The following is a 20,131-nucleotide window of genomic DNA, read 5'->3' on the forward strand; positions in this document are numbered from 1 at the left end:
TATATGGGCACGGGGCTGTATAGAGCCCTGAAGGGGGGGGTATATGGGCACAGGGATGTATAGAGAGCCCTGAAGGGGGGGGTATATGGGCACGGGGATGTATAGAGCCCTGAAAGGGGGGGGGTATATGGGCACAGGGATGTATAGAGCCCTAAAGGGGGGGTATATTGGCACGGGGATGTATAGAGCCCTAAAGGGGGGGGGTAATATGGACACAGGGATGTATAGAGCCCTAAAGGGGGGGGGGTATATGGGCACGGGGATGTATAGAGCCCTAAAGGGGGGGTATATGGGCACAGGGATGTATAGAGCCCTAAAGGGGGGGGGGTATATGGGCACGGGGATGTATAGAGCCCTAAAGGGGGGGTATATGGGTACAGGGATGTATAGAGCCCTGAAGGGGGGGGTATATGGGCACGGGGATGTATAGAGCCCTAAAGGGGGGGTATATGGGCACAGGGATGTATAGAGCCCTGAAGGGGGGGTATATGGGCACGGGGATGTATAGAGCCCTAAAGGGGGGGTATATGGGCACAGGGATGTATAGAGCCCTAAAGGGGGGGTATATGGGCACGGGGATGTATAGAGCCCTGAAGGGGGGGTATATGGGCACGGGGATGTATAGAGCCCTGAAGGGGGGGGGTATATGGGCACAGGGATGTATAGAGAGCCCTGAAGGGGGGGGGTATATGGGCACGGGGATGTATAGAGCCCTGAAAGGGGGGGGGTATATGGGCACAGGGATGTATAGAGAGCCCTGAAGGGGGGGGGTATATGGGCACAGGGATGTATAGAGAGCCCTGAAGGGGGGGGGTATATGGGCACAGGGATGTATAGAGAGCCCTGAAGGGGGGGGGTATATGGGCACGGGGATGTATAGAGCCCTAAAGGGGGGTTATATGGGCACAGGGATGTATAGAGCCCTAAAGGGGGGGTATATGGGCACAGGGATGTATAGAGCCCTAAAGGGGGGTTTATATGGGGGGGGGGTCATGTATAGAGAGACCAAAAGGGGTATATGGGCGGGGGGGGTTTATAATATTTGTTTCCTGAAGAGGGACATATGGGCTCAGAGGCGGAGATAGATATATATAGCGCTAGCTCTATAGATATATATATGTACAGTGGGGCAGGGGGTGTATGTGGTCCCAAAGGGGCATGTAAGGGCAAATGGGTTATACAGGGTCTTAAAGAGGGCCATATATATATATGTCTGTGGAGATACAGATATATAGATATATATGGGGTCTCAGAGAGTACATACAGTCACACAGGGACTATATATATATATATATAGTCCCGGAGCGGGGTTATATGGGGCTCCAAAGGAGCTATATGTGCACACAGGGGGTATACGGGGCCCTAAAGGGGGCTGTATGGGGTTCCAGAAGGGGGTATATGGGGGTCCCAAACACAGACGTATAGGTCTCAAATGGGCTATATGTGAGCCGAAAGAACGCTATAAGGGCACAGAAGGGGGCTGCAGGGGCCAAAAGCGGGCTATATGGGGTTCCCTATGGGAGCTATATGCACAAAGTGGGTATACGGGGTCCTAAAGGGGGGGGGAATCCAAAAAAAGGGCTATGGGGGGGTCTCCGGGGGGATATATGGCCACATAGGGTAGAGAGTGTCCCCCATGGGGCATATGGGGCACTAAAGGGGGACATATGGCCACACAGGCAGTATATACAGCCCCAAATATGGTATGGGGGGGTCTTAAAAGGGGATATAGGGACCTGGGGGGGTATATGGCATCCCAAAGAGGAACGGATGGGTACGGGGGGGGCACGGGTGGTCCAACAGAGGGACAGGGGCTGTATGGCGCTTCAGAGGGGACATACGTGTACGGGGGGGGCTATACGGGGTACCGGGGGGCTCTATACAGCTCTGTGGGGCACACAGGGGGATATTTGGGGGTACAGGGAGCACTGGAGTTCCTGCCCCCCCCCCGCCCCAGCGGAGAAAGATGCAGCTGATCGCCCTTAAAAATCTGACACCGTTTATTGTCCTGGGGGGGTCCCAGGCCATGGAGGGGGGTCCCAGGCCATGGAGGGGGGGTCTCAGGCCATGGAAGGGGGGGCCCAGGCCATGGGAGGGGGGTCTCAGGCCATGGAGGGGGGGTCCCAGGCCATGGAGGGGGGTCCCGGGCCATGGAGGGGGGGTCTCGGGCCATGGAGGGGGGGGCCCAGGCCATGGGAGGGGGGTCTCAGGCCATGGAGGGGGGGGTCCCAGGCCATGGAAGGGGGGATCCCGAGCCATGGAGGGGGGTCCCGGGCCATGGAGGGGGGGTCCCGGGCCATGGAGGGGGGGTCTCAGGCCATGGAGGGGGGGGTCTCGGGCCATGGAAGGGGGTCCCGAGCCATGGAAGGGGGGGGCCCGAGCCATGGAAGGGGGGGCCCGGGCCATGGAGGGGGGGTCCCGGGCCATGGAGGGGGGGTCCCGAGCCATGGAGGGGGGTCCCGGGCCATGGAGGGGGGGGTCTCGGGCCATGGAAGGGGGTCCCGAGCCATGGAAGGGGGGGCCCGAGCCATGGAAGGGGGGTCCCGGGCCATGGAGGGGGGGTCTCGGGCCATGGAGGGGGGGTCTCGGGCCATGGAAGGGGGGGGCCCGGGCCATGGAAGGGGGGGGCCCGGGCCATGGAAGGGGGGGCCCGGGCCATGGAAGGGGGGTCCCGATGCTCCCCCAGGCAGGAGAGGAGGGAGGACAGCGGTGAGGAAGGGTAGAATCTCCGTCGTTAACAGTTCTCAGCAATATTTTAATTACATGACAAAGAAAACCGGTAATAGATGCTGCTAGGTGAATATATATTTATATAATAAATCCGTAAGTTAATAAAGTAAATAGGAACCTTCTGGTTTTCATTTAAATTTTAAAATATCAGGCTTTGCTTTGCTTTTTTTTTTTTTTTTTTTTTTTTTTCTTTTTTTTTTTTTTTTTTTTATTTTTGGTCCTCAGAAAAACCTGCTCCAAGGGTGGAGGGAAGGGGCTGCGCTGGGGCGAGACACCCCCCTCCCCTCCCCAATTTCCTCCCCGAGCTGGGGCAAAGACCCCGGTGGGATTTTTTTCTGCTACGGAGAGGCATAAATTAAAGGAGGGGGGTGGGGGGGGAAGAAAGGCAGGGCGGGAGGAAGGGGCTCCTCTTCGTCAGTTGAAAAAATAGAAGGGGTTTTATATTAAAAAAAATAATCTGAGCCAGAGCCGCCGGGCGCGTCGCCGCTCCCCTGCCGAAAAACCTGACTAAAAGGTGAGACGCCCCCTCCCCGCAAAGTGGGGGGGGGGGGGGAAAAAACCACAAAAAAAACCCCAAACCGCCCCAAAATAAATCATTGCATAGGTACGTGGTGGGGATAACGCGCAGTAACCGGGCGGCGACGGTGGGTGGGTGTGTGGGGGGGGGTTTTGGTGTGACTCCCCCCCACCCCGTCCCGCCTCAGCTCCCCCCCGGGGAGGAGAGAGTGTGTGAGTGTGGGTGCAGAGCACGGGGAGGGTGGGTGGGGCGAGGAAAAATAACCCAAAACCGGGGGTTTGGCTCCTGCCGGGAAGCGCCAGCGCTCGGTGGTGCCGGTGCCGCGACGGGCTCAGAGGTCGCTCTCGCCGTAGAGCGCGGTGGAGAAGGATTTGTAGTCCAGGGCGCCGGGGACGGCGTCGGGGCCCTGGTAGGGAGCCATGCGGGCGATGCAGTACTCGGCCTGGTCGGGGGGCAGCTCCCGGCGCAGCTCCTCGGCCGTGATGTAGTTCTGGGGTGCAGGGAAAAGCAGGGAGGGTGGGGGGTGTGTGTGTGTGTGTGGGGAAAAAAGGGGGTGAGGACCCAGGCGGAACCACATCCCCCTCCCCAAAACTGACCCCGGCGGGCGCCTCACCTTGTCCCCGGCCAGGACTTTGAAGGAGGCGATGACTTGGTCAGCCGTGTCGGTGTCGGTGGTCTCTCGCGACATGAAGTCGATGAAGGCTTGGAAGGTGACGATGCCGCTGTTGTTGGGATCCACGACGCTCATGATCCGGTTAAATTCGGCGTCGCCCTGGAGGGGGAAAAAAAAGGGAGCGGGGGGGGGGGGGGCGCGGTGAGAGGAAAGCGCGAGGGATCTTTGCCGGGCCCCTCGACGTTCACCCACCGTCGGAGCCCTGTGACGGGAGGGAAACCTCCCGCGTGTCCTCGGGGAGCGCCGTGGCACAAAAGCGGCGCCCGGCCTTCGGCCTCGGCCCCTCCAGCCCTCTTCCCACCAGCCCCGGAGGTTCGCGGCGACGAAAAGGTCAGAAAGGGAAAAAAAAGGTGTGTGTGTGGGGGGAGAAAACCCCCCCAAAAACCCAAAGGAGAAATAGCAGATAGCGTACCAGGCTGTATCCCGTGGAGATAAGGAGAGCTCGGAAGTCATCGGTGTCCATGCTTCCCGTGCGCTTCTACTCCGAGAGGGTGAAGAGGAGGAAGAGGAGAGAGAGCCGGCCGCAGAGGGCAGAGACGGAGAGCGCGTGCAGAGACGGAGAGGAAGAGGAAGGAAGAGCCAGGAGGGCAGGGAGGAGAGAGGCAGAGTCCGTTAAAGGAGGCGTTTCGGCAGCCGACGGGGAGGAGGAGTGTGCAAGGAAGGGGAGGAAGACCACGGGACGGGGAGGAAGAGAGAAAGGAGAGAGGTTAATCGCGGCTCCGGCGGCGAGGCGGGTACCTGTCGGTCATTCTCCACGTCGTATCCCAAGCTGATGAGGCAAGCTTTGAACTCCTCCGGTCCCAGGGCGCCGCCGTGGTCCTGCGGCATGGGAAGAGAGGCGCCGTCGGTCCTGAGCGCGGCGTTGGCGGCACAAACCAGCACCCCGCCGCGCTCGGGGTCCCCTGGTACCTTGTCGAAGTGGTTGAAGGACGCCCTGAATTCCTGCATCTGCTCCTGGCTGATGCCCTTGGCGTCGCGGGTGAGGATTTGGTTCTCCACCTCGTTGATGGTGCGGGCGATGGTGGTGAGGAGCTGCTCCCAGCCCACGCGGATGTGCTGGAGGAACGGGGCGGGGAGAGAGAGAGACGCACGGTGAGGGTCTCCGGAGCCCAGGCTGGGCCAGGTTCGGGGCAGCTTTGGGTGTCAGGGCACCCACCTCCATGGTGTAGTTGGTGTGCTTGTTGTCGAAGATCAACGCCTCCTGAATGAGCTGGTGCTGCTGTTCCAGCACGTCGATGTTGGGTTTGTAGTCAACGATGCTCTGCTCGTATTGCTTGAGGTGGTTGAGCTGATCCTCCAGCGTGCCGTTCATCTCGATGGAGATGCGACCGATCTCCTGGAAAGGGAAGGGGGAGGAAGAACGAAACGAGCCCAGCGGGGCCGGGTCAGGGTCGGAGCGACGCCACCAGCCCCAAACGAACCACCCGTAGCTAACGCGAGGCACCGACGCTCCTTTTCGGAGGTCTCTGCCTTCCCTGGCACTCCGGCGGAGCCCACGGAGGGGGCCGGGATCGCCCTCACCTCCATCTTGGTCTGGATCCAGGGCCCCACGATGTTGGCCTGGCTGGCGAACTGCCGCCGTAAGTGCTCGTTGGATTGCTGCTTGCTCTGCTCATCCAACAAGGCATGGTCCCTCTTCGGCACCAGCTGCTGGACCTGCCGGGACAAAGCGACGGCGCTGGAAGAGCGGCACGACGGCGAAACCACCGGTGCTCCGGGCACGACAAGGAAGGAGCTTGCGGAGGATCCGGCAGCAGAGGGAGCGGGAGCTAGCGCTCCACGGACGATCCCTTCGTTATTATTTGCCGGCAGGCAAGCGGGCGGCCTCGCGGGCGCTTCGGCTGACGCCGGAGGAGGCGCTTACCCGTTCCCACTTGGAGTTGATGATCTGCGGGGTGACAGAGGTGTAGGGGTTGTTCCCAGAGAGCTTGATGCTGTTGAGGTCCGCGATCCGCTGCGCTTCCCTCTGGATGCCCAGGATGGCCTCACGTTCCTTGTCGGCATCGGGCAGGGTGGACTTGAACTGGTCGTGAGCGGCGATGAGCCCCTGCAGGAGACGGGACCCTGGTTAGAGCCAGGCTCTGGGGAGCTGCTCCAGGAGCGATTTTACACCAGCTCATCTTTCTCCTCCCTCAGGAGAAGCTCCCCGGATCTCCCAGGCCCCAGAGCCGGCACAAACAACGGCCGAGAAGCCGAGGGAAAGGCGTCTCTGCAGAAAACCGAAGGCTGCAAAACCTTCGCGCCGCTCCTGCAGCTCCCTACCTCGATCTCCTCGATGGTGTGGACGATGAACATGTCCTGAAGGTCCTCCATGGCGCTCTCCATCCAGTTGTTGAAGGGGGCCGCCCTCTTCGCGTACTCTAGGTGCAGCTCGTCGATCGTTTCCAGCTGCTTCTCCGTTTTCTGCACGTGGTCGGGAGTGGTTTAGGAAGGAGGGAGGGAGGGAATCCCCCTCCAGTGGTGGCCCCGTCCCCTCTGTCCCCATCCGCGACGGGTTGTTCTTACCTCGAGAGCTTCTCTCCGACTGTGGGTCAAGGAGCCCAGGACATCCCACTGGTCGCAGATCTTCTGGCACCGAGCGTTCACGCTGGGCGAGTCGTAGTAATCCAGCTCGCTTTAGCAGGGAAGGGGGGGGGGGGGGGGGGGGAAAAAAAAAAAAACCACAGCGGGGTGAGGACACGGGGTGGGGGCACAGAGGTTGGGGCTGGGAGGGACCCCGAGAGCCACTTTGGGATGGGATAAGCCCCCCCCTCCATCGCTCCATCCCGAGGCAGGGATGCTCTCGGCTACGAGCTCTGCCGGGGCTCGTTAAAAGCCCGTCGCGCACGAGACCTGAGCCACCGCGGCTCCTCGGCCTCTGCCCGGCTCCGCACCCTCAGCGTTTTCCACGCTCCCAAGCCGCCTGTCCCGGTTTCCCGGTTATCGGTGACTCGAGTCGTCGGAATAAGGGCTCCTTTCATGGCTTCGCCCTGCCTTTGGCTTTCAGTGTACTAATTGTGTGCAAGTTTATCTGACTGGGGCGGGGTGGGGGGGGGGAAAGGAATAAAATTAAAAAAAAAAAAGAGCCAGGCTGCCTGGGCTGCCTTACAATAACCGTATTCTAGCAGCGGAGAAAACAGGAGGGGGAAGGGACGGGCAGAACAATAGGGGCACTGTGTGCAGGCGGCGGCCGCCGGCGCGGCGCTCAGAGGTGAGCCGTGGCCCAGGTTTTGCCGCGAGACCCCAGAAACGAAGGGTTTTGAGGAAAGCAGGGGAGGAAGAGCCCGATCCCCAGGGCGTTCAGGGAACCTCGGGGCGTTTCGGGGGTCCCCGAGGCGTTCGGGGGTCCCCGAGGCGTACTTGAGCTCCTGCGCGATAGCCGCGATCTGCTCCACGCGGTCCTGGTGCGCCGCCAGGTCGCTCTCAAAGGCTTCGTGCTTCCTGATGAGGGCTTTGATGTCCGAGAGCGTGGCGGTTTCGTAGTCCTTCTGTTTCAGCATGGCTTCCTTGCCTAGGAAGAGAGGAGCGAGGGCCGTCACCTCCCCGTCGGGGCTGGCACTTTGTTCCCCCTCCGTACGCACCGAGGAGAATCCTCGGCGGCAGGAGACCCCGCGGGCGGCATCTCCTCAGCAGACGGACCCAAACAAAAACAGCTTTCCCCCCCACACCCACACCCCAAGCTTATAAGCCCCCAGAAACCTCGAAATACCAGACAGCGTCTCCGAGATGTGCTGCCAGGGGTTTGTCACCCCTCCCAAAACCAGCGTCGGCTCAGGGAGCCCGGTCGCTCGCGCCAGCGGGGCAGCTTGCGGATTTTAAAAGGGTCGAGCTGCTTTCCGAGGGCTTCATCGTTGTCGAGGCGACTCGCCTGCCACGGACATGAAACCTCCCCGTCCCCCCGCGTCCCCGAAATCCGCAACCTTCGGTCCAGGCCTCGTGGATGGACGCCTTCTGCCTGAACTTCTCGGCCAGGTGGTCGAGCCGCTCCAGCCGCCTGATCTCGTTCAGCAGCCATTCCTCGTAGCCCTTCTCAGCTTGCTCCAAGTGCTGCCAGCCATTATTGATGTCCTGGGGACGAGGGCAGAGGGGCTCGGGCTCAGGGGACAGCCACGTGCCCCTCAGAAGCTTTTCCACCCATTTTGGGAGCCCTGTCTTCCATCAGCACAGGTTTTGGGAGAAACCGAAGAGGAATCCACCCCCAAAACCCCTCTGGGAGAAGCAGCTCCACCTTCCACGCTCTCAACCGCAGCCTTAAAACAGGGGGGGACACACACACCCCTTCCCACCCTGCCCCAAGATCTCCCAGCTCCACTCTCCGCCGGCACGGGAAGCTCACCGAGACCATCTTCCCCTCGGAGGGCATGAAAGCGGGTCTGTTGCTCAGCCGGAGCTTCGTCTGCAGGGTGTTGAAGTTAATCTCCAGCTGACATTTCTCCTGCACTTTGGGGGGTTTGTGGACGCGCCGGTAGTCGCGGAAGTCTTCCAGTTTCTGCTGCATCTCCTGGATGGTCTTCTGCGGGCTGCGGTCTTCCAGCCAAGGGATGGTGCGCTTGATCCACTCCAAAAGCTACGGGGAAGACGGGATTTGGTGGGTGGGAGGTGGGAAACGGCAGAGAGATGCCGATTTTAGGGGGAACAGGGTTCCCCCCCCCCACCAAGGCTAGGGCGGCCGGGTGGCTTACGTCGGAAGCGAGCTTCTCGTAGTCTTCCATCAGGTGCTCGTTCTCCTGGTTGACGGCCAGCACTTTGCAGATGCGGTTGGCCGCGGTTTCAGCCTGGAGGGGAAAGAGCAGCACAAGATTAGGAGGGGTGGGGTGGGATTCAGAGCCACGGAAGGCTGCGGTGCCCCCATCCCAACCGGATTCCCGCCCCCCCCCCCGCCCCAGGGTTCTGCCGGAGCAGCGCTCCGACCATCCTGGGGGAATTTGGGAGCCGCAGCTCCCCGAGGCTGCGGAAAGCCCGAGACCATCGGGGCGATTTCCAGCTCCAGGCATCGCGGCATCAAACCTTTACCAAGGGCTTCACGGAAAACTCGGCTTTCGAGCGCCGGAGCCCCGAAACACGCGGCCACGCCGAGCGTGCCGCCGTCACGAGCGAGACACGCTGCCCTGCTGGGCCCTGGTGCCGATTTGCACAGAGAAAGCCCATCGCATCCAGGCTGCTCCTCTTTTTTTTTTTTCCTTCTTTTTTTTAACCCATCTCTAAGCACCGTGCTTCGGTCTTCTGGTGGGAGGGTGAGGAGGAGGCGGAAAAGATAAGCCTGGGGGAGATCGAGTACCTTGGTAGGCAGCACAGAAAAAAGAGTCCAAGAAGAGGAGCTGAAAGCCAGACATCAACAGAAATAGTGGAGAGGGTCTATAGAAGGATGGGGAAGAGGAAAAACGAGTTGCCACAGGGGAAAAGTAAAATAAATCAATAAAACAAACAAAACAAACCAAACAAAAAAAAAACCCCTAGGCATCAGAGGTCTGAAACCTGTCCGAGAGGCTCATTCGTTTCCCGAATCCCTCCGATTAGCACAAAACGCTAATTGCTGATCCGCCCGGAATCAGAAACCCCGGGGTCGCGGTGCAAACAGGCGCTTGGGCTCTTCTCGGTTTCCCTCCTGCCCCGTACGGCGACAAGAGCCCAGCTACGCTACGCCCGGAAAGATTTCTCTGGCGCAGGAGCCAGCCCGGCTCTCCTCCTGGACAGGGAGTTTACGTTTTGCCCTTCTCCCGAGCGAAGCGGAGCTAAAGCTGGCCCCGTTTTTTTGGTTTTTGGTTTGGGTTTTTTTTTTTTTTAACGTTTCCAGAAGCCGTGCAGCAGCGCAACGACCCTCGGAAGCCCGAAGGTCGGATGTTAGTAGCGGTTCGACCCAAGCGTGCAGCTCCAGCCGGCAAAGCTCACCTTCTGAGCACCCGAGAAAGCGTGGTAGAAGCAGGAAACGTATGTCATGATGGCCTTCTCATCGGGCCTGAGAGTGCCTACAATATCTGCGCAGAGAGAAAGGGAGGAGAGAGGGTGAAGAAGCGGCGTGGCAATCCTCGGCCCCCCTCGGGCATGCAGCGGAGGGGAACAAGCGCTTGCTGGGGGCTGCGATCCAAACCAGAGCCGGCTGACGGGGTTATTTTTGCCGCTTCGCTTCCCCTGCTTAATAACTCGGCCTCTCGCAAGGTGCCGAGGCTTCGTTTTGAGCTAGAGCTGAGCTCCCAGGCCTCGCCGGGCAGCTCCTTTCTGCCCCGGGTTAGTGCCGCGCCGGCGCTCTGCCAGCCGTGCCGGCACGGAGTTACAGACAGATTTGGGGAAACCGAGCGGCTTTTTAAACCCAGGTCAACGAGCCGAGGTTTGGTTCCCCGAGTCAACGAGAGACAACAACGGCCATCTGAAAGAGAAGTCGCGTGAGTGTAGGATGCTGCAGTTGGAAATGTTACAGCAAGATGGACGCAGCCGCCTCCGGTACCTTCTGAGCCCCAGAAAAGGCATGGTAGAAGCTCGACACATAGGTCATGATGGCTTTCTCGTCAGGGCGAGCTGTGTTGACAATGTCTGCAAGCGAACAACAAGGGTTAGACTGAGAGGGGAAGGTCTGCCGCCTCCGGCACGAGCCGGGCTCGCTCTCCACGCTGCGCCGAGGAGCCAGCTCCTCTTTAGGCTGGAATCCCACCAACAAGGAGCTCTTCAAAGTCAGGTAAATACACCTGTACGGGCAGAAGAGCACGTTAAAGACGGTTCCCTGACATTAAACCGCCCCCTTTCCCCAGCTCTGAGCGAGGGCGGACTCGCCAGCACGCTTCCTCGGCGCCCGGAAGAGCAGATCTACCATCAAGGACCAGGACCGTTCGCGGCACGCGGACGACGTCGTCGCCCTTCGGCGGCGCGTTAGGAGAGCTTACCCTCTGCGTCCAGCATCTTGGGGATGTCCAGGTACTTCTCCGCCACTTCGAAGGCGTTGTTCAGATTCGTCACGGGGTCGTCCTAGGGAGAGGAGATGGCTGAGAGGAGGGCGGACGCCTCGCTGAGGCGGTTAAGCCGACGGACGGACGGACAGCCGTGCTTCTCTGCCGACTCAGAGCTCGCTTTTTGGGGAAGAGACTGCGCTACCGTCGAGTTTTACCTTTCGGAGTTTGTCGTATTCGATGAGCTCCGGTCTGTGTCTGTGGATCAAGGCGTTGAAAGCAAGACCGTCTTTCCAGCTGCAAGAGAAAAGGGGAGAGTGGGGCTTAAATTCACAAACCGCTGCAGAGCGCCGGGCGGAGGAGGGTCCCCGAAGCCCTCCCCGACTTGCTAATTTCCTGGAAAACCTCTCCCGGAAACGCGTCCCGGAGAAGGGGCGGATATTTCAAGGTGTAACCGCAGCAAGGCACGAGGTGCCTTTTACCCTCCCCAGCCGCGCTGAAAGCTTCGCCGGTGAGTACTTTGGGGGAGCGGAGCGCGAAGGAGCGGAGCTCGGAGCCGAGGAAGGTTACCTGATGTGGAAGTTCTGCACGTTGACGTTCTTGTAGGGAGCAGTCTTCCTCTGGCACCACAGCAGCAAGCCCTCCTTCGCCGAGGTCTCTGCAAAGGGACAACGGCGGCTCACGGAACGACCGGAGAGAGGACGCGGCACGCGACGCCGGCGCGCGTGTCCCTTTCCCCTTACCTTCCACCGAGATGTCCTGAATGGCGAATCTGAGGATAATGGTCCAGATCATGCCCAGCGTCATCTTCGCGTTGCCGTCGACGATCTCTGAAAGCCGAAAGGGGGGGGGGAAAAAAAAAACAAAAAACACAACAAAACACAGATATTCAGCTCCCTGCAGCCAGAGGCAGCCGAATGTCCCTTCCCATCTACAGAGTCATCCCAAGAGACGCGGGCCCCGCTTCGCCTTCGGCTGCGGAGGAACAGGCAGGAGCTGCCGGATCAGCGCCCCGGAGCCCAGATTTGGGCTCACCACCCAACCCACCCCACGCTTGGATTTCGCCGCGTGCGTTCGCCCGGTACGTCGGAAGTTACGAGACGACGACGTGACGCGCGACTTGTTCTTCGCCTGGGACACGTCGGCTCCTCGGCCTGCGTCTTTCATGACAAAATAAGTCCAGAACCGGAGCAAACGTCCTCCAAAATTAACGTTTCCTAACCCAGTTTCACCACGGTGGTGTTAACGCCCAGCTCCGGGCACGCCGTCACATCTTCGGCGCATCCGGACGGTGACTTGCCGCGTTCCCACCGCGTCCCAAGCCGACGGCACGGCTCGTTCAACCACCGAGGAGAGCCGAAACACGGGTTCCCGAGGAGCTCGGGCTCCCACCCTGGCCGGGGAGGCTGAAAGGTCCCTCCTCGATGAAGGACACATAACATTTCTCAGCTCTTGAGCAACCCAAGCGCTTGTTTTGGGTGGAAGGTTGAGGGATTAAGTCAAGATAACTCCAAGAGTTGCTTGCAGTGACCGTTCAAGCTGACATGTGGGAGAATTTGGTGGATAAACGGCTGTTGTAACCGCCACCGCGCCCTCGCAGCTCGTATTTTAATGCGGCACCAGTTAGAACATGCACCGGTTTCGGGAACAGGCAGTCTTCCCCAGCGGGCAAGCAACGCCGGCCGACAAGACTTCAAAGATGTAACCTCGGAGCGAGCCGTGGTCTCCCGGCCTCTTCAAAATAAAAAAAAAACTGGCTCTGCAAGGTGAGCCGCTGCCAAACGGGGCCCCGTCCCCTGCAAAAACCACCCCAAAGCTCCGGGGCAGCCCTCGGGCTTCCTCAGCGACGAGTAAATCCGAAGGCGAACGGTCCCAGCTGCTGCGCGGACCGGGAAATCCTCTCCCCAGGCCCCGGGGAGGAGCACGGAGACCTCCAAGCGAGGCGGAGGGGGAATTAAATCCAGCGTTTAAGCCGCTTCTCTGTAGCTGGCAAGCTCCCGGCTCGCAGGACCGCGTCGGCGCCGCGTCCTCTCCCACGTCAAGCCGGCGTTTGCAAGGCGAACCCTTCGAAGTCCACGTGCTCCGTGCAAAGGCGACGCCGAGCCCGTTCCCCGAGGCAAAGGACACACTCCGCTTCGTTTGCAACCGGAGAATTAAAAAAAAAAAAAAAAAAAAAAAAACGAAGCAAAAGGGGGAGGCTTTTTTTTTTTTGCTGCTCCGTTTGCCCGGGTTGTTTTTCGTGGGGACGGACCAAATGGATCCAGCTGGGGCAGAGCCGGCTGAGGAAAATCAGAGATCCACATCTAATGGGAGGAATTTTGTTTTTTAAATCATAAAGTTCTTCCTGCCAGCATGAACAGCGGGCATGGTGACTCGGAACGACGCGGGTGCAAAGATTTGGCTTTTCTAGAGGAAGGTTTTTGGGTGGTTTTTTTGAACCGGTGGGAATTAGACAAGGCAGCAACGAGCCCTGGAGAAAGCCGAGCCTTCAACCGATCACCGAACCTCCTTGTCCGCAGGCAGAAAAACCAACCGAAACACCTTGGGACGGCCGCGGCAGCCTGTCCGGAGCTCGCCGCAGGAGAGGGGGATCGACCCCTAGCCTACCAAACCCGCCTCGGCCGCGAGCAGGAAGGAGCCACGTTTTCCTGATGAGTCCAGCAAAAAAGGTGTTGTGCAAGGGCTTCCCCAAAATAGCAGTGACCTTGGAGCGGGAGCCCGCGCCGCCTTTAACCTCTGAGCTCGCCCGGACCACGTGCACCGGCTGCCCCGCGGCGACGAGACCGGCGGCGCCTCCCAAGCTGACTCAACCGCAGAGCGGTCGGCGGGCGCAGCCGATAAACCCACGCCGCCACCTCCCCGGCGATGCGGGTACGCCGCCCAGCGCCGTGACTCACCCAGGGCGTTGTAATACCGCCTTCAAAATACCAGCTCTGCCGTGCCAGGCTGCCATAAGCCAGGCAAATCGTAGACAGGGCGTTGTCGGCACGTCGGTTGGGTGCCGGGTCCCCGCGTCGGCTCGCGGTGTCACGCTGCGGGGCAGCGGGCACGGACCGCGGGTCACGGGCGACACGGAGGAGCCGGCGCCGGTCGGCGAGACTTCCCGCTACCCGGCGCGGGCCGGATCGCGTCACCGTAGACGCGCCGGAGATCCAGACTCACCTTCAGCTCCGATAGAGACCAGTTTGACGCCTTTGCTGGCGATGAAATCGAGGGCTTTGTTCACGTTGTTGATTTTATGGACTCTCATTTTACCCCGCTCCGGCTTTGGCAATCGTTCCCCTGGAAAGGAGAAGCCAGCGGGGATTAAAGTAAGGTTACCAGCAAAAAAAAAAAAATCCAAAACAAAACAGCGAGGAGGATGAGCGTTTAGAGGCGAGCCCAAGGGACAAAAGACTGCCTTTGAGGTCTTCCTGCACAAATAAATAATAAAAACCCCACAGCCGTCCCCAAAAGCCGCTTTAGAAACCTCGCAGGGATGTTGACAGGTGGGAGGGACAGAAGGTGGCACCAACACGTCCTGTCCGGCAAAGGCACGGAGCGGGACTGACCTGAAATCACCTCCAGAAGCAGCATGAGCTTGAGGCCGTCGCGGAAATCCTCGTCGATGTTCTCTATCTGCGTGCCGGCCTTCCGCAGGTGGGAGTTGCACCAAGCCGTGAACGTCTGCGAGGACGAGGCAGGGAGGGAGGACGGTCAGATCGGGGACCCCCCAAGCTCCGGAGAAATCACCCCTCGCTGGGAAACAATGCACCGGACTCCCCATTTTCGGGGGGCTGCGCTCACCGCGTCCCCCCCAGGCCGGCGTTACTCGTCCCCATCTCCGAGCTCTCGCCCCGCGCTGTCGTCAAACCCCAGGACTGAAGGTTTAGGGGGGGTTATTTTGCAGAATAAACAGGGAAACGGGGACCCCGCCGGCACGCCGTGACATCTGCTGGCAACAAAAGCCACCCCGCGGCACCGGCGGATCCCCGGCTCCGCTTTCTTTCCGGGACGCTGGAGACCCACGGGGGGGGTGGAATTCGTCCCGCCGGAATTTGCCAAGCGAGGAGGAGGAAGGATGTCCCAGCTGGCAGCTGCCTGCAAAACAGGCAGCCAGCCCTGCCTGCCCACACCCCACGCACCCCGGGGCAGGGCGGGGGGGGGGGGGTTTGCAGTAACGCCTTTGCCAGGGAGGGGAGAGGTTTTTCCGTTCCGTTCCCCCCCTCCCTCGCCTCGGATGCTCGGAAGCAAATATTTGCCAGCAGCGGCTGGCGAAGGTCAAGACGCCGAACTGCAAACAGAGCAGATTCCTGCGCCGAGGGTTTGGGACGCGTCTCGGTCTCTCCCGGGAGCAGGGTGTTATTCCCCGGAGGCCGAATTACGGCCTGAACTCGCAGCTTTTATTACAAAAAAAAGAGCCGGAGGCTCAGGCTCCGGATTTGCGCTGGTAGCTGCCGGCACCTCGGCTCGGAGTGGGGAAATAAACCACCGTTAACCAGGCGGCAAAGTTTACGCCGTGAAATTGCGATCCTTCCCGCTCCCTCCGTCCGCAATCCAAGATCGTCGCGAACCTGCCGGCCACGGTTTGGTTTCGGATGGTGCCGTTACCGGCTCGGGTGACTCGGATCCCTCCCGCTCTCCTTGCCACTACGGCACGGCCTGGGGAGGGGGGGCAGCTGAACGGGGAGCATTGTTCCAGGCGGGCTCGTGGGCTGCGGTGAGCTCACGGCCGGGGAATGCTGCAGCGACAGATTTTAACGAGGCATTCATCCCACCAGGATGAGGGGAAAGCGTTTTAGGGCAGGATTTTAGGAGAAGAAACACCCTCCGGCCGCCACGGTGCCGTTTCCACCCGGCTGAACGCCATGGGATCTGCGCCCGCTTCTCACGAAGCTGGACGCTGGCTCCTCGGCGTCAGAAATACAAATACGCCAGGATGGACCTTAAACAGGAAAGCGGGGTCACCTTCGCGGGGAAAACGCAGCGGTTCTCTTTGTTAAAGCCATTTTTGCAGCCCACGTCCCGGCGAAGAGACCGGGACAGCCTGGACGAGCCCACGGGCACGGCAGAGGAGCGACGGTCCCACGGCACCGAGAACGTGCCAGGCTTGGCAAAAAAAAAAAAAAAAACCCAACCAAAAATCACCTTTCCTCCCCATTTCATGCCTGCTAGGTCACCTCCGTGACTTGCCCCGGGGCCGACGGCGTGGCTAGCCCGGCATCCCGATGGCAAGGAGAGCGGAGATGACCGTATAAGGGCAGGAGAGAGGTAAATCCGGAGCCCGGCGAGGGTGTTCCCGCGTTGCTTATCGAGCGTCCCTGAACGACGGTTCGGCAACGACAGCCGTCATACCCCTCCGCATGCCTCCGCCAGGCGTGTCGGGGTGTTGCCACCGAACAAGGCGAGCCGGCCGAGAGCTCGCCGCGATGCGAGCCGGGGAGGGGAAGGGAGGGGAGGGGGGGGAAAAAAAAGATTCGACGGCGAGAGCAGCTGCGAAGCGAGCCCCGGCACGTGGAAAAGGCGAGTCAAGAGCTGAATCACACCCCCGTGCGACAAAACCCCCCCCCCCGGCCGAGGTCGTCCCCCCCCCCACCGGCGCCGAGAGCCCGCGCTTGTTTCCAAAACGCTATGGAAACGGTCGAGGAGTTAAAAATAGTCGCAGAAAGCAATAAAAAGCCTCCGAGCTCTCCCCAGAAGCTCGTTTCCTCAGAGGATGACGGATCTCTTCCAAGTCCCCACCAATTTCTTTTCCTACGGCTACCGGGCAGCCGCGGCACCGAGCCATCGCTCTCCCCCCTCGCCCCCTGGGGACCCCTCTCGCCCAACCGGGGCTACCTGCAACCCCGGGGGGCCCGAAGCTTAAACCCCGCCCCACTCCGAAGCAGGACGGTGCCGAGATGCTCAGAGCCCAGTAGCTAAAACCCATCAAATTCACCCCAAAAAAGCAATTCGGGTAAGGGCGTCTCGCTCTCAGCATGGAGCTGAGCCTAACCGGACGAGATGAGCCAAACCTAACGAAGCCGGGGCTTAAGGACCGGTCGGCGGGCAAAGAGCAGTTTTCCCCCCCCCCCCTACACACAGCAATGTGTTACGAATAAAAGTTACTAAAAAAGGAGATTCCACACATGTTTCTGGAATTTCCTTCCCACGGAGGCGCTGGAGAAACGCTTTCCAGGCATTGTATCAAAGCCGCCTTTGTCGGGGAGGAATAAGGTGGCCCCGCACCTTCCCCGGACGCCGGTCCCGGGGATGCCGAGAGGAGTTTGTTTGCCAGGGAAGGGAAAGGGGGTGTGGGGGGTGTGGGGGTGTTTATTTTTTGACCCCGCGAGCTCACCGGGCGGCATCGGCTCTGCCCAGCTCCGACGGGAACGATCCCGGTGTTATTTTTGCAACCTTCCTTCCTTTTAAGGCAAACATCTACCCGGACTTTAGACCGACTCAAAAAAACCTGACCGAAATCCTCTTCGTCGTCCTCGGAGGCCACGGCACAGCCCGAGAGTTTTGTTTACTTGGGGAGATTTACGGGCAGAACTCTATCGGTATTTTTCCATTAAGTCACCGCCGACAATAATTTGTCCTTAAAAAAAAAAAAAAAAAAAACAAACCCAAAAACAACAAACCAGCTTTTTTTAGAAATCTACTGGAATAGCACTTTTTTTTTCTTTTTTTTTTTTTTTTTTTTAATTTTAAAATAATCTTCTCTAGCCTGTGAGCATTTGTCCCCGGTGAGAGGGACCTGGATTGAGGCGACTGCGGCCCGATAGCACCGCCGGTTCCTCCAGAGCGGGTTTTGGTCTCATTTTCAGGGTTTTAAGCAAAAAAAAAACAAAACAAACCAAAAAACATCCGGCCTGGGAGTACGCAGCACCAGCCTGACCACAACCACGCGCGTGGAAAGGGACGGAGGAGCCCACGGAGGGTTTCGGGTGGGTAACGAGGGCCCCGTTCGGGCCGGGCCGCCTTCCCTTCGTTAGGGCCGCCAACGGGAAGCTCGTTAGGGCAGGAAATCGTTCCTGCGCTCCGAGTTATCGGCCTGCTCTTAAGATGTCGCGGAGACTAAACAAAAGCTCTGGAGAAGAAACAGGCATTTCCCAAAGCGTTCGGACCCGTCTGTATTAGCCCAGCAATTAGCGGGATCGCTAATTACGGTCGCTAGCGGCTCAGCTCGACGCTGCGGCCACTTTTCCTTTGAGGAGCTCGAGCAAAGGGGGTAAAAAAAAAAAATATGACAAAACTCAAGAGAAATGAGGATTTTTCTCTCTGGATTGGGAGAAAAGGGACGCCGAGGAGCAGTGTCTCCCGTCCTCGGTCCTGCCTTCGTTAGGAGGGCGTCGTTAACGGGCTTTTGCCTTTCGAGGCGCCGACCGTAGCATCCCGAAACGCCGGGAGGGGCGGGCAGCCACCGGCTCGGCACAGCCCGGTTTTGCTCCCGACTTGCCGGACGTTTCCAATCGTTCATCGTTTCCTTCGTCGTGGGGTGGGTTTGGGTTTTTTTTTTTTTTGTGTTGTTGTTGTTTGTTTTTTTTCTGATTTGCTGCTACCGGAGGGGCCGGGGGAGGCCGGATCACGGAGATTCTCCTCATTCTTTTCCCTTATTAGGCTCTGGGCTCAACTGTTTGGGGAGAAAGCGGCTAATTCAGAAGAGGACGGTGGCAGGAAGCAGCCGGGGGGGGGAGGCACGGCCCCCCACGGCAAACCCTCGCCGGGGTCCGGCACGCCGCAGCTTGAGTCTGCCCCGATTTTGAGAGTTTTGGGATGGGTAAAGAGGCAAAATTCTTCTTGTTCCGAAGCTGGGTCCAAGCCAGGGCGATGCCGTCGGCTCCGGTGCCTCTGTTTTTAGGGAAGATAAGGGCGCAGGCGAGGCAGGCGGGCGTACCCGCATTCCTGCGAGGATGAGAAGCTCCGCGCCGAGAGCCGGCACACCTCTCGGTCCTCAGCCGGGTCCGGCTTTGCTATACGTGGGGTTTTTTTTTTCCTGTTCCCCCCCCCCCCCCCCCCTAAAATCAGGCGCTGCCGTTACCCTGCCTGAGGTGGGAGGAGAGGTTCAGATACGGGCTGCAAATGTGCCCAAAAAAAAAAAAAAAACCCAAAAAGGGAAAACCAGGGAGATATTAGCAAGCCAAATGGCCAGATGGAGGAATTAAGGCTCATTTATACCGCCGACCGGCACCCCTCGTCCTGGCACCGGCTCCGAGGAGGAGCCCAAGGTCCAAAAATCCTCATTTTCCCCGATCCCAGGTCATCAGTCGTCCCTCGTTAGGAAAAGCCGTGGTGTTTGGAAAGCCCTGCCAGAGCGTTTCCCCAGCTCTTTGCGTAACCGGGGCTCCTGCCCGGCAGGTCTGCGTCATTAAACAGGCATTAACGTGCCGCCACTGCGACGACCAGGTAAGTAATCTGCCATCAAGGATCCAACCTGGGATTGAAAAGTTGCCTCAGCGGGATTAAGCAGGTGGATTATTTTGGAGGAAAAAAAAAAAAAAAAAAAAAAAAAAGAGCCAGGAAGCCCAAAAGGGGCTTAAAGATCAGAGAAAAAATAAAAATAAAAACACCACACCTGGCCCCAGCCATCGGGACGAGCATCTTTCTACCATCGCACCGGGAATCATTTTTGGGTTTAAAGGTGAATCCCGCTGCGGGCACGAGCCCGAAAGCCGCCGCGCACGAGGCGGAGGGGGCCGAGGATGCCGGCGATGTTTTCCGATTAGGCGGAGGGCTCCCGGGGCCGGATGTTTTGTCTTTGGAGAGAAACCAAGAATCCAGCCGGGCAGCGGAGAAGCAGCCGTTCCTCCATCACGTCCGTGATCTCGGGGGAGCCGAGGCGAAGCCACAAGCGATTCTTTTGCCCGTCCTCGCCGTGGGCAAGACATCAACCCCCGGCCGTGAACCCGGCCTCGTTAACACGCCGAGGTCGTTAAGCAGCACAGGGCAGTCCGAATCCGACGAGCCAGCGGCGGGTACAATTAATAACTCCGACGCACCAGACCGTGTTGCGAGAAGCGGGACCAGCATCTCCCGAACCGCCCTCGTTACCGCTCCGCGGGCTCGTTATCGCTCTCAAGGACACTGTATTTTCTATTTTCGCCGAGTTATTTTTCCAGTACCACCAGTGTCGGAAGTGGGCAGATTTCCTTTTTTTTTTTTTTCTTTTTTTTTTTACCCCAGTGTGTTTGCTGATGCCAGGAAGGATGGAGGCCGTCGGATCGTGCCCCGCTGTTTCAGCCACATAGCTGAGATTCCAGAGGAGAAACCCCGGGGACTGGACACATACCAGCAAGAAAAACCGCAGCCGTTGGGACGGCTCCGTACCGGCACGCTCCGAGCATCCCCGTCCCTCCATCCCGGCTGCCTTTCCCCGCAGCGAGGGACGGGACG

The 20,131-nt window shown here is 59.3% G+C and overlaps 2 protein-coding genes across 8 annotated transcripts in view; one reads left to right on the top strand and one right to left on the bottom strand.

Annotated features, from left to right (window-relative positions):
* Positions 1-20,131, top strand: part of ECH1 (enoyl-CoA hydratase 1) — a 28,634-nt gene that overhangs the window by 6,797 nt on the left and 1,706 nt on the right. Inside the window, exon 11 of one of the 2 annotated variants that reach the window (XM_075738649.1) lies at positions 8,167-8,178. The exons of the other annotated variant lie outside the window; for it this stretch is intronic. The gene's annotated coding sequence lies outside the window, so the exon portion shown is untranslated. Of the gene's footprint in view, positions 1-8,166; positions 8,179-20,131 lie in introns of those variants that run through there. 2 annotated transcript variants of the gene reach the window in all.
* On the bottom strand, positions 3,435-14,510 carry ACTN4 (actinin alpha 4). Of its 6 annotated transcripts, none has more exons than XM_075738639.1 (20): positions 14,329-14,510; positions 13,940-14,059; positions 11,521-11,607; positions 11,348-11,435; positions 10,996-11,074; positions 10,775-10,856; positions 10,342-10,427; positions 8,582-8,674; positions 8,236-8,466; positions 7,820-7,967; positions 7,260-7,410; positions 6,426-6,534; positions 6,183-6,323; positions 5,785-5,967; positions 5,442-5,576; positions 5,077-5,256; positions 4,830-4,976; positions 4,659-4,739; positions 3,861-4,019; positions 3,435-3,737 (listed from the first exon to the last, which is right to left on the bottom strand). In XM_075738639.1, exons 1-20 carry the CDS (start codon positions 14,351-14,353, stop codon positions 3,579-3,581), a joined length of 2,484 nt encoding a protein of 827 aa, XP_075594754.1. In that variant the 5' UTR covers positions 14,354-14,510; the 3' UTR covers positions 3,435-3,578. The 6 variants fall into 6 exon arrangements, with proteins under 6 accessions (XP_075594754.1, XP_075594758.1, XP_075594753.1 ...); XM_075738643.1 differs by lacking the exon at positions 10,342-10,427 and adding an exon at positions 9,789-9,874 and having other exon boundaries at positions 14,329-14,472; XM_075738638.1 differs by having other exon boundaries at positions 3,435-4,019.

This window comes from Balearica regulorum, chromosome 34 (assembly GCF_011004875.1).
Source record: "Balearica regulorum gibbericeps isolate bBalReg1 chromosome 34, bBalReg1.pri, whole genome shotgun sequence".
In the NCBI taxonomy this organism is placed as follows: domain Eukaryota; kingdom Metazoa; phylum Chordata; class Aves; order Gruiformes; family Gruidae; genus Balearica; species Balearica regulorum.

What these genes read in the sequence shown, in the direction of transcription:
- ACTN4 (XM_075738638.1), bottom strand. Translation starts at nt 14,353, where the DNA reads ATGCTGCTTCTGGAGGTGATTTCAG. An exon ending in AATACGACAAACTCCGAAAG is followed by an intron (nt 10,857 to 10,995) that starts GTAAAACTCGAC and finishes TCCTCTCCCTAG; the next exon opens with GACGACCCCGTGACGAATCT. An exon ending in ACACCATCGAGGAGATCGAG is followed by an intron (nt 5,968 to 6,182) that starts GTAGGGAGCTGC and finishes CGTCTCCTGCAG; the next exon opens with GGGCTCATCGCCGCTCACGA.